The sequence below is a fragment of the Chaetodon trifascialis genome, chromosome 13 (genome assembly GCF_039877785.1).
Source record: "Chaetodon trifascialis isolate fChaTrf1 chromosome 13, fChaTrf1.hap1, whole genome shotgun sequence".
In the NCBI taxonomy this organism is placed as follows: domain Eukaryota; kingdom Metazoa; phylum Chordata; class Actinopteri; order Chaetodontiformes; family Chaetodontidae; genus Chaetodon; species Chaetodon trifascialis.
In genome coordinates, this window is record NC_092068.1 from 6,610,684 (window position 1) to 6,627,500 (window position 16,817).

Here is a 16,817-nt window from a genome sequence, read left to right on the forward strand (position 1 = left end):
AGGGTTGGGCGATGTCATGGTGTTTACCGTGTGTCGGTAGAAATGTGTCCACTGGTAGAAATTTTGCGGGAAATGTCCCTTAATGTCTCTGCTAAAGATTCGGGCCGAGCTATATAACAAATCAAGGCTGGATTCTTGTGTGATCTCCTGAATACAGCTACCTCACAAAATAACGTGATTTGCCAACTGCTGCTGAGGAAGAGCTTAAAAAGAAAACAAGGAAGGTGAACCTGTAAATAACCAGCAGTGCAATTTTTCTTATGCACTGACTGAAATTAGGCTGGTATTTACTCGCTCCTGTTAACATTAGAACCTGCACCACTTGAAATAACTGTGCTCACTTGAAACCTTAAAGCTTCCATTTTGAAAGAAACTTTGTTTTAAGTTTTTTGTTTTTAACTGGCAAGAGGCAGTTGTTTTTATTTGAGAAAAAAAAAAATCAGATGTGATGAGGTATGGTACCGTGTGGTTATTTTAAACCATTTCTCAATTGAATTTACACAACAATTAATGTATTGTGATATAAACTGTTAACTGTGAAATAAAATGACATGATAGAAGATTTTGGCCATAATTGCTCATCCCTATACCTTAAGTGGTGGACATGAACTCCAAAGAAAAGGCTGCATCACCACTTTCCTGTAGGTGACACAGTGCTCTTCACAAAACAGCTCAATATATTTTAACATGGTTCCATAAAAGAAATATAAATTAATTAGGAAAAGGGTACTGCAATAAGGGAACTGCCGTTCACTACTTTAAAAAGCAGATTCTTGTTGAGTCTATGCATTGTGTGAGGTTAGCTGATATTTGAATATATGGGGTCTGCCATGAAACAGGCCTTGCTAGTATGAGCAGATCATGTTTAAAGGGACATTTGGGATTTTCATGGTTTGTCTTCACCAGCTACTGGTCACACAATGCCTGGCCTGTTCTTCTGAAAACACTTGTTAGTTACTGTAACAGAAGTACTAAGGTATATGAACTAATGTTTCAAGTGTCAAGTGAAGAAAAATGAACAACTAGGATACACAGGGTTGAAGCTTTCTGTATGCCAGATGCCACCAAAAGATGTTAACTTCAGGAAGCAGGTGTTAAACTAAACACTATAAAGCCATAACACACTTTCTTGAAGACACCAGTCTGCTCAAATGTGACCATAGCTACGTTTCATACAGGAAGAAATTAACTGTATCCATACATGCACAATAGTGTGCACAGAGCTGATGTGTCTGTGGCCAGTGAAGAACTGACAAACTGCTTTGACAACTGTAACAATGGCGAAAATTGTCAGAATAATTTCCTTACAATATGTCCCTCCCATTTTGAAAGCAACTCCGCACAGCGGTAATAAAGTTGACAAATTTCATTTGCTCACTAAATAGCACCCAGTAGACCAATTAATTATTCATCATTCACCATTACTGCTTAAGGAGGAACTAGTATTTTTAAGGACTAATCTATTGTCCTTAGAGAGCATGTCATTTCCCTGATGTGCTGTCCTGACCTCTGTGGACCCTCCCAGAATCTGTCCCCATTTCTGGCTAAGCTGACGCTCATCTGTGCAAAGAGATGGCAAAGAATGTGCCTTATGTAGCTCTATCCATGGGACAAGCTCTGACTGCAATATACCAATAGCACCTCCAGTTGCCCTCTCAACCCACACACACACACACACACACACACACACACACACACACACACACACACACACACACACACACACACACACACCATATAACCCTCTTGGGAAGGTGCTCCACTAGGTGCTTTGACAAGCTAAGGAAGAAAAAAAAGAGAGCACAAAGTGAACTGTACAATGTAGCCATGTGGGTCTAAATAGCAATTTGGGATTGAAAAGGGAGGCATGCAGGCAGGTCTACAGGCAGGGTGATGTTGGGGGATCAGGCAGACATTTAGCACAAAGCAGGAGAGAAAAGACACAAAGCACTGATATTTGTGCCTTCCCTCCCTGTCAAAACAACCTGTTCAACACAAAAACATGTGCTTGCCAGACAGCGTTATACTGAATATAATCATATGTATTTTCTGTGATGTAAGTAATAACTAAAACAAAGATTAGAATGAATCTTGTATAGCTTGTTACATTTAAATTCCATCCCCCACCAGATAGAGAGCCATGTCAGTATAGCCTCTAATTGGCTAATGAGGAATTTCTCAAGTTCTGTAATCCTCCTGCAGTGTGTGTACAGGCAATGGAGAAGGCCACCCTATTTGACCTTGAGTGGCGGTTCCCTCTCCAGCCAGCGAACTCGTACTTTCTGTTTATAGTGATACTCCTTGAGGAAGTCCTGCAGGGCAGGGGGCAGAGGCAGAGAGCCTATACCATCGTAAGTGGTCCAGCGACAAATGGCAGCTCGTGCCAGGTGCTGCAAGGCAAAGGGAAAGGTCCGATGGAGAGGTGCTGTGAGCAGCGGTTCGAAAAACATGCAGGCGCTGGGGTCCTTATAGTGCTCCAGCAGTCCTGTGACGGTGGAAGAGTGGAAAACACAAGGGTCGTGGGCGTCAAAGCTGAAGTTGTGGTTCCACTGCTCAATACGGGCATGCAGTGAGCGGTTGTAACGGCGGAAGCTAACAGAGAAGAGGTAGTCCTCCTGGGCTGAGTCACGCAGCAGGAAGGTGCCCTCTGGTCGTCCATCCAGCAGCGCCTCAGCCTCGTAGCGGTCCATCACGCCCCAGTAGCAGGGCAGAGCTGTGATCTGCAATAGGTCCGGCACTAGGCAGTGGATGTAGTCTATCTGGGTGTGAACCTTCCAGGGCCCAGGTTGCTGCCGGCTCAGGTGACCGTCCCCAGAGGCGTGCCTCTGCTTAGGCCTCCTGGCCTGCAGACAAAGGGTGGTCGAATCCTCCTCAGAGTCACAGTCTTGGGCTGATGCTGCAGCCCCTAACACCTGCCCACAGGCCCCTGATGATCCAGCAACCACAGAGCTGCCAGACCCTGTGGACCGGCCTTCCCCAGAGGCCTCTCCTATGCCAGGAGCCATCTTTGGTCCCAGTTTGTAGAGAGAGGAGCCCGGCACTGAGGCCTCCAGGGTGTGGATCTGTGCATTTGGTGGTGGGTCCACACCTTCCTCGATGCTAAGTCTGCGGCGCTCACGCAGACGTTCCTCCTCATCCTCAGGAGAGGGGTGGGCTGGGTCAAAGGCATCCAGCAGGGCAGTGGAGGAATGCGGGCTGACTGGTGCTGTGTGTTGCTTGATCAAGTGCCACTTGTGTGCGAGGTCTGAGCCTGGTGGGAAGGGGCAGGTCTCCAGCATGAGCTCTGTCAGGTGAATCTTACGCTTGGAGGTGACAGGGTTCTTAGATGAACGGGTGCGTCTGCGAGCGGGAAGGGGTAAGCAGAGCCCTACTGTATCACTTAGCCGCTGGCGCAAAGACCGAGCATTCAGACTGCGTCCTCCAGATACAGAGTCGCTAATCTCCTGGATGGAGCCGACTCCATAACGTCTGTCCCTACGGTTCCCACTTCCCCGTAACCGCCCAGACCGCCTATCTGCCTCCAGAGAGCTCTGGGTTTTGGTGGAACATGAGTGTTTTTTCTTGCCTCCCCATGGAGCATGACGGGAATAGGAGTCTCTCCGGGCCAGGGGAACACCCCCCGATCCTCCCCGCACATCCTCAGTGTCCTTGTCGATAGTGATCTCAACTATCTGAGGGATGTCCGACACACAGTTATGATGGCGGCGTCCTGCTGTTACCACTGGCACTGGCAGGAGGCTCCGAGATGGGCTGGAGGCTCTTGATGCCTGCGCCTCACCTGAGCTGCCTCCCTGGCCAAGATCCAACACACAGTGGACGGCATCGGCCTCAACCCTGCTTTCACTGGGTCCTGAGCTGTTGTTGTGAAAGAGTGTCTGGCATTTGCTCTTCAGGTTGCTCCACATGTTGCCCACTTTCTTCATCAAAAGGAGCCCCTGGGACCTGAAGATAACAGGAGACAAAACTGATTAAGTCACAGTTGGAGAAATCTCGCAACAGCAATGATGCCTACATTTAACCCTGAGGAACAAGCTACATGAAGAATGTCCTACATTTAAATTCCCCTGACTAGCGTGTATCTAGTAATTAGACATGGTGAGAGTATAACAGGGCCAAAGTGTCTGAGAGGTGGGTGAGCTTGAGTAGTTGGAACAGCAGAGTTAGGAGTTGCCAGGCAGACGTGCAGGGACACAAGGCCACAGCTATAAATGAACCCAGGATCTGCTCACAGCTGATCTGCTGGTATGTACTGTATTACAGAGCCAGTCTAGACCTGACCAAAAACTTTCCCTGTAACAGCAGCAGACAGGGCACATGTACATGCACAAACACACTCACATATGCTTATGATTTATCAGCATATGATTTATCACTCGACTAGACTTTTACAGGGATTTGGAAGTTGTAGCAACAAACTACGTTCAGATGATGCAAATCTTTACAGTAAGCAATGTCACCAGAGGTAGGTGGCCTGCCAAACATAAAACCTCGAAGGATTCCATAATGCAGCATTTCCTTCCCTGTTTCAGATCGTTTCTGGATTTCACAGATAGAAGGGTACATATTTTAGGGTTTATCCATGAGTACAAGCTGCAAGCAGCACATCTTACATTACTTATAAGAACATGCACTCCAATTGAGGGAGCTCTTGTTAAAAAAATTTAAATCCCTAACCCTGTCAGCATTGATTGCATGTGCTATTTACAAAGCTACAGGCACACAACAAAGGATGTTAGTCCCTCCGTAGCTAGTCTCCTTCATTCCCTCCAAACTCTGTTCCTTTCCATCTGCTTCCGGGCAAAAGGCAGCCATCCAACTACCAGGCATTATGGAGAACTGCATCCAGGATGAAGTTTCCCTCTGAACATTGATAAAGACATTATGGATTTGCACAGTCAGCTGTGATAGACAAGGCTTCTGTGATGCACAGGAAACCAGACTGGTCTTCAGCACATGACTGATTAAGTTGATTTGCTGTGGTCAGTTCCGAGGCCATCAGTAAAACACATGACATCAGTGTGACTTGCTTTGTACTCAAAAGAGACAACATCTCTTACTTGACAGTCATTCGATGTTTGCAAAACATATGCCTACAACACAGCCAGCAATAAATGTGCTGCTATGAAAAAACTATTTTATTCCCACAGCTAAGCAACATCACCAAGTAACACACAACACATTTTCTGTGGTTTGTCTCCTGTTCTGTGCTCCTTGTGTATCTTTACAATAAATCTAAGTAAGCATTGTGCATTGTCTGATCTGTTAGACCTCTTTCTTTTATTCTCTCAAGGGGTTGTGCCAGTGCACAAATCCATAGTAACTGACTATATAGCACTACCAATCTGATCGCAACTGGCTTGAGACCAAATTCCATTGATAAACAAGTCATGATATCTCACAAAGAATGTCCAGAGCAAAGCACCCACATGCTTTACGACACTAAATGCCAATTCAGCAGACTCAGAAGTGTTCAGAATAATTTCCATGGTGGATTTCATCGTAGTAACACCTGTATGCTGCAGTTCAAAGTTAATTACACTTAAAAACAGACTGGGCACATATTACAATCACTAACCTTGCTTTGAAATGACTGTTTTAAAGCTGTGTTTAAAATTGTATCTTGGTGATCCACAATGAAGCCTATTTTAATCACAAATTGTTTTTCTTACTGTAGCCTAAGATGCTGTCACACAATATCACTATTCCTGCTTCCACACATCACATCACACATTATTCAATATGCAGCTTTACTAAATTCAAAGGATTTTTCTTTGTAATTCCCCTTTTAAAATATAATAATTGTCAACTGATCAGCACTGCATTTAAAATCCAAAAACTGACTGTTTTTTTTTTTTTGGTTAAACCTAAAAATGAGAGCAAATTTACACTGGTGTATCTGCTGGTGGTAAGAAGAGCTGACACCAGTTTGGGTGAACTCTACAACTACAACACATGATTAAAAAGGTAAGCAACACCTTTTATTGTGCAATTGTTGTTGTATGGAAAGCCACTGGCATTGTGCCCACAGCACAGGCTCCGTTCATAGTTCCTCACATTATGGCACAGTGTGGATACACAGTATGGAACTTCAGTCGTCCCACAGATATACAAATAATTTTGTGCCAACTGAGCACATCCTGATTGAGACAATTCTTAACTGGAGCTGCAACAATTAGCCAATTAATCAATCAGTCAATCAGAAGAAAATTAATCAGCATGGTAAACTGAATATCTCAGAGTTTTGGACTGTGGACACACAAAACAAGATATTTAATGACATGTTGTACGATGTATTGGTGGGTATTTTATAAATCAAACGATCAATTAAGAAAGCAATCATCAGGTTAATCAATGATGAATGAACCGTTGGTCAGACCTGTTCTTAACAGTGATCACTGATGATAGTAACCATAGTAAACTCTACTGAGTCATTTAATCATTGAAGGGTTTGGTCCAAAAGTTCTTACTACAGCCACTAAACTGATTATCTAAAAACATTAAAACCTATTTTTAATCATAAGTGCTGCTCCAAATCCACTTCACCAGATCTATATAGATGCCCATATTGACTTTTTGTAAACAGATCCAGTATCAACCAGACATGATTGATGCATAATAAATAATGTTTCTTACTCACAATACAATTTTGTAAACCACCTAAAACAATATTACTACAGTGATTTCAGCATGGTGGCTCAATAGCATAGAAACCATCTTAACAGTTCCTTACAAAATCCTGCAGGCTCAAAGTGCCAAACTGAGACAAGCAGTCAAAGGTTCCACAAACAGCGTAACATGGCTCAAAATGGACTATTCGTCCAGCCAAATGGATTTTAGAAAGCAAAACATGCATCCAACCATCTCTCATTTGTCAATTTTTTTGTTGGAGTACAAAATCTTACCAGACGCAACCTAAATTTGCCAGCATTTGTCTTCATTCTGCAGTTGTACGACCAAGATGAAAAGACTGATCTACAAACTAAAACAGCCTGCTCACACCCTGCTCTCTTCCCTCCAAGATGAACTGGAATTGTGAGGCCATTGTTATATCAGCTTCATCTTGAGAGGCTGAACTTTCCATCCGGGTTGATGTGTCTTATCCCTCAGCTTGCTAATCACTTCAAAAATACAAACAAATGTTCCAGTGACTAAGACAAAGAGCTGAAGGGATGATTAAAACACGCTGTGACTGTTGCCACAGTTTAACAATAACCCAATTACACTTAAGCAATAATGAAGGTCCCTAGATAGAAAAAAAAGCATGCTAATTAACAAACCCTTATTCACTACATGCTACATCACAAGAATTACACACATTATAAAAAATAATAAATATGAATTTGCTGTCTTTTCATTTCAGCCATGTCTACTTTGTCACATGCCTCTATTTGTTCACTGTCAAATAGAGGCATTAGGGTTCAGAAAATTCAGGCTCGGAACATTTTGAGTTGAGTGGGGAAAATAAATAAACTGCAGAAAACAAAATTCTGTAATTTTTTGAGAAAAATGTCAACATTCAACAGTGGCTCATTGTCTTCTTACTGTAGAAATTAACAAATACTGTCATACTGTCAAGAAGAAATAAACAACTAAAATAAATACCACAAATGTCAGAAATGCCATAAGTAAGACTATGTATAATTCCTGAATAACTACTGCCCATTTATATGGCTCAACACAACAAAGTGCCCACGTGTAGGTACACAGCGGCACAGCTCAAGCACTTTGACCAGATACTTAAATCCTGTATTCTTTAGACTGAGTATGGTCACATATCCACAAAGACAAACGCTCCTGCAGCATTAGTTATTGGTTTGGTCTGAATCTGCAGGCTGCCTGAACGCTGTGGGGAGAAGGACTCGCCTTCCAGTCTGTTTTTGTCTTAATCCGCTAATCGACATATTCGGATGATGCCATCATAAATGACGTGCTTAAGTGTTTCCACAGACACACCCGACAGTTGAACAATGTTGGCACTGAGTTTGACACAACAACTGGTACGCTGCCAAAAGATTAAGGTAAAAATTGTGTTTTAAAATTTTTTTTCCGCGCTTACAAGTACTTGGACATAAATAGACTACTTCAACAGCAACTGTTCTACATGTCATAGTGCTAATTGTAAAATGAAAAACTAAATGAGAGCTCAACAGGCTGCACCTGCAGCGGGTTGGTGGTGGTGGGCAACACAGAAGACAGACCCGCCACTCAAGACTGTCTACGTTTGTATCACTGTTTCAGTGTCAGAACCGTTAAAATCCTCCTGCCAACTAACAATATATGGCAAGGATTCAGCACATTAACCTGATGAGCAAAGGCACAAAATGCAGGGAGGCATACCATGAAAACAGGCATATATGAATTACTCAGTCAGTGAATGACTACTGAGAAATGAAAAATGTCAGAGCATGTTACAATGTTAGTTAGCTAATCTGCCCTGTGTCCTCATGAGCATGGCTCCATTCCTATAAGACATCAAAGAAACACTTGGGGCTATCCACCACAAACAACCATCATAGCATAGTAGTGACACTTTGCAGCGAAACACTAAAAAAGAAAATGCAACCGTGTAGTGACGAATCTAAGTTATAATCAAGTTTAATTCACGGTCTAGCAACATTATAAACTAGAATTAAAATCTCATGTCTACAGCAAGACATACCACATGATTATTTAACTACAATCGCCTGATATAATTATCTACGGCTGTTGCCATTGATAAGAATGGCCACACCAATAGTGCGATCCAATCCACAAGCATTTAAAGCCTCCCTGAAACAGAACTGGGCTACTTCTGCTCCCCGGCAGCCCAACACGCCCATTCTCCTGGGATCATACTGATCTAAGAGAAGGCTGGAGAGAAGACAAGATTAAGGGAGGACGCCTTCTCTGCTCAGACCAGAGTTAACGAGATATTTGCAGTGTCTTACAATCTGGAAGATATGAGGGATGGCAGAAAGCCACACAGGGTCTGTGAATGACTGATAAATCACTGTGATTTAATGCTCAACAAATAATAATACATTCAAAAGAAATATTGATATGGCAAATTATTGACCAATTATTAACTAATACTTTTCTCCTCCACAAAAAGATACAGAATGTATTTTTGGCTAAGAATCATATTTTCTAATCGAGGCAGAATGTGCACAGTAAAGCACAATACTGAAACTAGATATTGCATTGTTGTTCAGCAACGTATAAACATACTATTTGTATAACAATTATTCTGCCAATGTGGAGCTTTGTTAGTCGTTTAACTTCAGTGATGAATCAAAAAACACAACTAACTAACATTAGCCAAGTCAAACTAGATTGAAAAACTTACTTTAATTTGCATTTTAAGACAAACGCCGTGCAGAATCCATGTTAACTACCTCAGGTTATCCCTGCAATGCCAAAACCGTCGTCACAGTTCAGTGTCGTTATACAGATGTTAGCAACCTTGACAGATTGCAGGTCTGCTTTACCACTAATACCAATGGACGACACACAATTACCGAGCCATAACGTTATTGTGGCGACCATATAGAAATGGTTGGAAGGCCTTCAGATTTCTGGAGGCCCCACTTTTCCCTGGTCCCAGCCAAGTTAGAGGACTTGCTAACACGTTAACCATACACCGCTAAATGTAGCTACAGCCGCGAAGGTAACGTTGGTCAGGCTTGGTAAGTGAATTCAGTCAGATGTGTCATATTTTTCAGAAATACGTTATAAACTCATTTCTGTTTCTTGGCAGCAAATACAGCGTACGTGTAGACTGATTCGCTAAATAACAATTCAGGCTTACGAGCTGTCAAAAATGCTAACTGTTAGCCATCCCTGGAGTGGGATTTTCTAGCGTTTTAGCTAGCATTGGCTAACTAGGCAGCTAGCGGGGTTAGCGTGTTAGCTTGTGAAAAACTGACACAAAAATTGCCCAAATAAACTAAGTGGTGCTGTGTTGCTTCAAGATGCTGAGCAGACAAATGTGACATGCTCAACAAGCAATGGTTTGTTTCTCGAAATCATATCTTACCCTTGTGCCTTTCGAAAGCCCTATTCAAAAGCTCTCTTTGTCTCCAAAAAATGGCTATTAAGAGAAGTCAGGCATACATCCCCCTTGCGGACTACGGTGTCGGATGAAAGCACTAAAGGTACTTGGATACTTGACGGTATCATCCCGAATAGTTTAAAATTAACTGGTTAAATAGTAATCAAAATTATTTAAAAGGCTAAATCATTCTTTAAGTGCCGCGAAAACCCGTTCTTCATCGTGGTGGGGGTCTTCTTTTCTGCCGTGGTCGCTGCTGCTTCTAGCAGCCAATATGACGGCGGTCCCAGCAGCCAGATAGCCGGAGAGGGGGACGGCATTCAGCGTGAGGGAAACCGACTGACAGCGGCTCAGTCCAATGGAGGAAAAGGAAAAAGCGGCCATTTCCGTCAGAGCACGCGGATAGGGAATGACCCGGAGCTGGCTCCGCGTGACGGGCGTCCCGTGTCACCAATGAACGGAGAGAGGAGGGTGAGGATTTCCACTGGCAGCGACTTGGAAACGTGGAGAGGTGAAGTGATGCTGGTTGTGTTAGGGACCATTGACTCGCTGATGTCATCCAGGTAAGAAGACAGGCAGCGGGGCTTTGATTCAGAAGTGAGGCGGACCCCAAAACAAAGAGGATCGGTGTGAGTTCACAGAAGAATGATCACAATAATCACATTACTCTCACTAAATGCCCCCCACCCTCCATAGCCATACCCAGGGATGCATTAGTGATTGTTCAGGACAGGCTTCAGGGCTGCACAACTGGGGCCCCTGAAAGCTCCACATTTATCAATCAGTTTCTACCCATTTAATTGTAAATGTGTTTGAGATAGCACCACTAGGCCTAAAGCACAATAGTAATTGACATGATAAGGGTCTTTAAATGGATCCTGTGAATGAGGCCCGTTCTTGAGGAAGGTCCCTGTGTCAAAATCCACTTTTTAAATCTTAGCTATTTCAGTTTTGTGCTTGTGTTTCATATTCCCCAGATGATTTATAATCAGTCAAATAACCACAAAGCAAACCTGGGGCCAGGTAACATCCCTGCATCGAAAAACTGTACATTTCACATGGACAGTTAAAGGAAAGGGAGGCTTAGGTAGCTCCCAGCAGGTTAATCTGGCCATGATCATATGTGTAAATTTTCCCTCTAATCAGTGGACAGGGGGTTAAAAGATACTAATAACAAATACAGTTCTTGTTGAAAGTTATAGGATGGTAAAAAGTAGTGTGCCCTTAAATGAAATTAAACCAAACATTTAAATCAGCCACCCTCATAAGATGCCAGAGAATTAGATGTGGCGTTATATAGCCCAGACCAGTGAATATGTGTCATACCAGACTAAATCTTAGAACAATCAAAACATCTCAAAGGAGCATTCATAGTCACTCGCACCCACACATTAGGTCATCTCCTGGAGTCGGATCATTCATGAGCACATGACACGAGGCGTAATGGGAAGTGGAAGTGGTGTGAGTAATGTAGTAGTTAGCTGGGGCTGAGGTTGAGTTCAGGGGAAATCACCAGCAGTCCGAACACATTAGCTTTTACATCTCCGAGATGCTGATCTAATTTGTGCTTATGAAAGGAAATGAAAGAGAATTGCATTAGCGCTGATTCTTCTGCCAGGAGTGATTCACACTATTTTAGTCAACGTGGACCTCTCCTACCAGGTCTATGCTGTGTCATCTGTAAGCAATCCACAATGAGGACATGATAACTTACTCATGTGTCCAGGGTGTATGAGTGTGATTCAGTTGGAAGTGGTGATAATACCATGGTCTCACATCAGTTCTGCTATAAATAAGAAACATGCCTTGAACTAAAGAGAATAAAGCCTCCACATGTGACTCTGTCTAATAAGGAGTGATTACTTTTTATGCAATGACACTAGTTGCATATTTGCGAATGATTGAAGCGGCAGCTGGTGGACTTTATTCTACCAGGATGGCTTTGAGAGTTTCAGGTGATAAGGTGTCAATCACAGAGGAGAATATAGTTTAAGTGTATAGTAAACTTAGATTTATGGCAGCCAGCTACTTGTCTGTCATCCAAATAAACTAAAACAAATCATATGTGTTGACAGGTAATGTTTGGGCATGGGCAGTCACTCAGTGCAGAAATAGATTTGGATGCAGATCAGTTGTGATATTGAATTGATGGATAGATGCAGGCGCTTGACAGGGTGTGAGTATTTGATTTCTTTGTAAAGTGTACCGGGAAAAGTGCAAAGATTTTTTTGTGCTGTGTGCCATATTACATATTCAAATCATTATTTTTCTTCAGCAACCGTAGCTCAAAAGCCTGCTTATACATGACAGTAAATGTTTTTGAGGTCTGGTGGTGGATGTCTGAAGAATTGGTGGAACATCAGCCCTCATGTTAATGATGTTGGAACACAGTTAGATAAAGGTATGTTTGGTCCAACATCTCTCTTATAGTCCACTAAAACTGAGGGTACACAATAAGTGAATAATTAACAGTTTATTTAAACATATCAGATCTTGAAATGACTGGGTTAGGGTTATTTTTGTTGACTTTTGCTTTGTGATCTGACCTCATTCCAATTATTCTAAGACTGTTGTTCATATTAAGTTTGCCCTTTTTTCCTGGCTATGAGAGATATTGTATATCAAATCCTTTCTCATTTGGGAGTAGCTCTGGGAGTATTGCAGTTGTAATTGATTGATTTCTTGCTCTGTTATTAGAGGTATATCTGTGTCTCTAAAAAGACAAATCAAAAACAACCAAAAATAAGTTAAGAAAATGAATTCTTTCTGACTTTGTTCTTGATGAGCAGGATGTGGGAGTTGTTGACCTGTTGACAAAGGCAAGGTTGCCATCTTGTGGCTGCAGGGCAGAACATCCAAATCACATTTACTGATTATTTGTGTCTGAAAAGTTTTCTGATTATTATGATTGTTGTTGTTGTTGTTGTTGTTGTTGTTGTTGTTGTTGTTGTTGTTGTTGTTGTTGTTGTTGTTGTTGCAGCATTTTCAGAGTGGTATTTGCTAATCATCTATCATTTTATCCGGACCAGGTCAATCCCAGTTTTAGATGCATGCCTATTTTGCTGCAGCACTTAATTTCAAACTTTCACATGATGTTTGGGACTCCTGTTTTGTCTATTTTATGAATAGCTCAGTCATCACTTTCATCTTAATCTGAAATAATATTCCGTGAAATGAGGAATACCTGAATAGGATTTACAGATGATTTTATAACTCATTAATCAACTGTATTTCAGAGCTTGTATTGTATTTTATTTATTATTACGTTAACATAAAAATCACAAAATGAACTTCTGTCTCTACATAAATAAGGAATATCTTTACATCCTTGTGTGAGCAGTACTGTTGCAGTCAGTGCAGTGTTTTTAACATTGGGTGATTGTCATCAGTGATACACAGTAACATTTTAATACATAAGGCCTTTGCAAGTATATCTGTGATTTTTAAAGTGTGACTTTAAAAATACAAACAGATTGTGCAAAAGTAGACATGAAGTCCAAGGAAAAGTTTATAAAACTGGCAAACACAAGAGTGAGGCAATCAATCATGGAAGCAGACCAAGAAAAACGAAGATTCCAACATTAGCAAAACAGAAACAAATGTGTAATCAGTAGATTCTCACAAGTGAAGTGCTCAGCCTAATAGGAGGCAGAAGAACTGCAGGGCTCCATGGCTGTGATGGGAGATCACTGTCAGTGCAGCGGCTCATGAATTCAGGTTGAGATCCAGAGGGAAGTCACTGGGGGAGGGCGCCAGCCTGGATTAAAAAGCTGATCACAGTCACAGCTAACACTGTGCAAACAATATACCACAACTGCAGCATTGATACATTATTAGACTCCTTTATTATGTTTATGACTTTTCCTCATTGTACCAGTTTATTTGTACATATTTTTAAACTGATCGATCCCTTCTAGCAGAAGTACCCACAAATGAGCAAATACTGTATGTAGAATTTACTGAGTGTACTGCACCATAAAAATAGCTTACTGATCGACCACCAAATTGTCTAAAACTACATTTTACAGGTTCATTCTGACGAATATACTTAAAGTGAACCCTGATGTGTCAGTATTTTGGTTAGCACTCCTCTTAAAGCAGAACTGATCTGCCTCAGGGCGCTGTCAGTTTTCACGTATCGCCAATGCATGCAACTCTCAGGAACTCCTGTTTAGGATTCACGCTCTGTCACTGAGAGGCCATGTTATAGTATCAAATACCAGCGTGAAAACAAAGTGACAATGTGAGAGGGATCGCTCGTAGTGTTGAATCTGCAGAGAATTATCAGCTGGCTCTGCAGTTCCCCTCAACTTTACGGGGCTGGTGAGTTTCAGCTCATGGTTTGGCCGTCTGGCCCACAATTCGACTGTTTTGGTTCACTGTCACCGCTCTCATAGTGTTGTTTGACTTGGATTTAACATTAATGCTGCTCTGTAACTGCTGGATATTGACTGGATAACTGATGGATAAATAAGCAACTGTGTGTCTCCACCAAGTGCCCAAAGAATCTATTGCAGATTTAATGTACACAAAACTTTTCATCCATGTACTTGTTGGACAAAATTGAAAGAGTAACACTCTTCCCTGCATAATCACCTGCACTGAACAAGGCCCTTACCCTCGAAAGCTCCAGTGGAGCTGCTCACTGGCCAGCACTGTGATTGTACTAGGCAGCTTCCAGGTGAGAATTTTTGTAACTGTGGGTGTGAATCGGGCCTGCCTGGAAAAGTGAACATTGCCTCCCTGGATGAATAAAGGTGTACGACAATCCTGCAAAGTCCATTTTCTGGAGTCAGTTTTTAAGAACAAATTGTCACTTAGAAATTTAGTATGGTCACTATTTTCTCTTAAATGTGGTTTCTCTGAGATATTCATGTGCGCCATTAATATTGTACATTAGACAGATATGTGTGATTTGAAATGTGCTCAGGGCAGTGTCACACCTGTACAGCCAGAGCCACAGGGTGTTTTATTTCCTTCAGAGACAATATCAAATGATATTGGACCATTTATCATAACAAATAACTATATGTTCTTATCTTGCAGAATCAGAAAATCAACACAGTAAATCAACCAGGGCTACAGAACCCAACACACATATCACTGAGATACACAAAATGTTCGAGGCAAAATTTACTGTCACCTTATGTGGTAAAATGAAGCTAGAACAAGAAGCTGAGGTTGTGGAGGAGATCAAACAACAGCATGTAGCACGTCTGAGCAGACAGCGTGACCGGCAGCGTAATGATCAGAAGCAAAACCTGATTGTCTTTATTGGATATGATAATTGTTGCTTGAAAATGATTGGGCACTGCACCAGGAAGCTGATGCTGATCACATCTAACACAAAGCTTCAAATGTGTGTACTGTATATCATTGTGATCAGCAGGATCCAGTCTACTGCACTGGGAAATGCTTTTCAGTCTCCACTTTCAGTATACTGGAAACAATATCTCTGTTTCTAATGTGGCCCTGGCTTGGTCACATTGGATGTTGGCAGATTCCTTTTGAGTCACATGTTGTCGTGAGCACAATGCATTGACAGACAATGCTGTAATCATACACTGTGAGATTTCAAATACTTCTAATGCTGCACTTAAATCAACAAGGACCACTTAAATGTGAGAAACACCTGTCAGTATAATGCAATCCAATCGAACAGAAGCATAAATGACATCCTTTATAAATTCCACAAAAATGAATCATCACCTCTATAAAACAATTTCAGTAAAAACAGATCAGTACCTCCATGAATGTTGGATTCATTACAGAGCTGTAGTACTAGACTGTGTTGGTTTAAGCTGGGTGTGCCTAATAAACTGGCAGTGGTGTCATAATGAGAAGTCATAAACCTCTCCATAAAATCCCCAATATGTAGAAAAGGTTGTTGTTCCTGTTGGATTCTGCTCAGAGAGTTTATGTGATATCATTGCTATTTTACTAGCTAATGTGGTAAAATAAGGCAGAAAACAGGGTTCAAATGACAGGACTGTCCTGGCACACCCTGCCTAGAATCATGGGCTGGAGTAAACTGTTCATACATCTCATGCGACTCTTCCAGTGCATATAAGAAGTCAGATGTTTGTGACAGATGTTCCTTATCTTGCAGGATTCCCTTTAACAGAGCAGCTGTCAAACAGTTTGTTGTATTATTGTATATGCCTGGCTCAACTGGGCAGCTGTCACTGCATGATGGGTTGCTGCAAACTTGTTATACTTTTCATACCTCCTGGAAAATTAAGTACACTTTCTGCACCAAGGTCTGGAAGTAATCCATTGTGCATATTTTGTATTCAATTTGTGACGTGCAACAGAGACAGAATTCATGTTTTATACAGCTTGTGGGCATCAACCCATTAATGCAGATTTGTTCAAATCAGCTCAGCTGGGTAATGCAAGAACCCATTATATACCTCTTTTTTTCTCAGATGATGATGTCAGTTTTGCATTGGCCCCACTTCTGTGTGATCACATAGAACTAGATTTGTGCTTTCAAGGTGACATGTGCTGCTAACTGGCATTTTACTCACTACTAGGCTTATTACATGATGTCACCATATAATCACCCTCCAAACATACAGTATTTGCACTATAGACATAAGCTACAAAAGGCTATGGAGGGTCAGCAGATGAGGGTTGTTGTACCCTCACTGTAATTTTCAATCATGGTCTTTGGTGACCTTAGCTGATCTTAGGACCCCTGATTAGTTACACTGGTTTCACAGGATCACTTGGCGCTTGGTCATCAGCTGTGAGATAATGTGAAATCCATCTGCATGGTGATCAG

At 41.8% G+C, this 16,817-nt stretch overlaps 1 protein-coding gene across 1 annotated transcript; it reads right to left on the reverse strand.

The window, feature by feature from the left end:
* Nucleotides 1-269: 269 nt before the first annotated feature.
* Nucleotides 270-10,325, reverse strand: socs5b (suppressor of cytokine signaling 5b). The gene is made up of 2 exons (XM_070977251.1): nucleotides 10,016-10,325; nucleotides 270-3,942 (listed from the first exon to the last, which is right to left on the reverse strand). Exon 2 carries the CDS (start codon nucleotides 3,921-3,923, stop codon nucleotides 2,232-2,234), a length of 1,692 nt encoding a protein of 563 aa, XP_070833352.1. The 5' UTR covers nucleotides 3,924-3,942; nucleotides 10,016-10,325; the 3' UTR covers nucleotides 270-2,231.
* Nucleotides 10,326-16,817: the final 6,492 nt, after the last annotated feature.

Coding starts and splice junctions, on each gene's coding strand:
- socs5b (XM_070977251.1), bottom strand. CDS start 3,923: ATGAAGAAAGTGGGCAACATGTGGAGCAACCTGAAGAGCAAATGCCAG.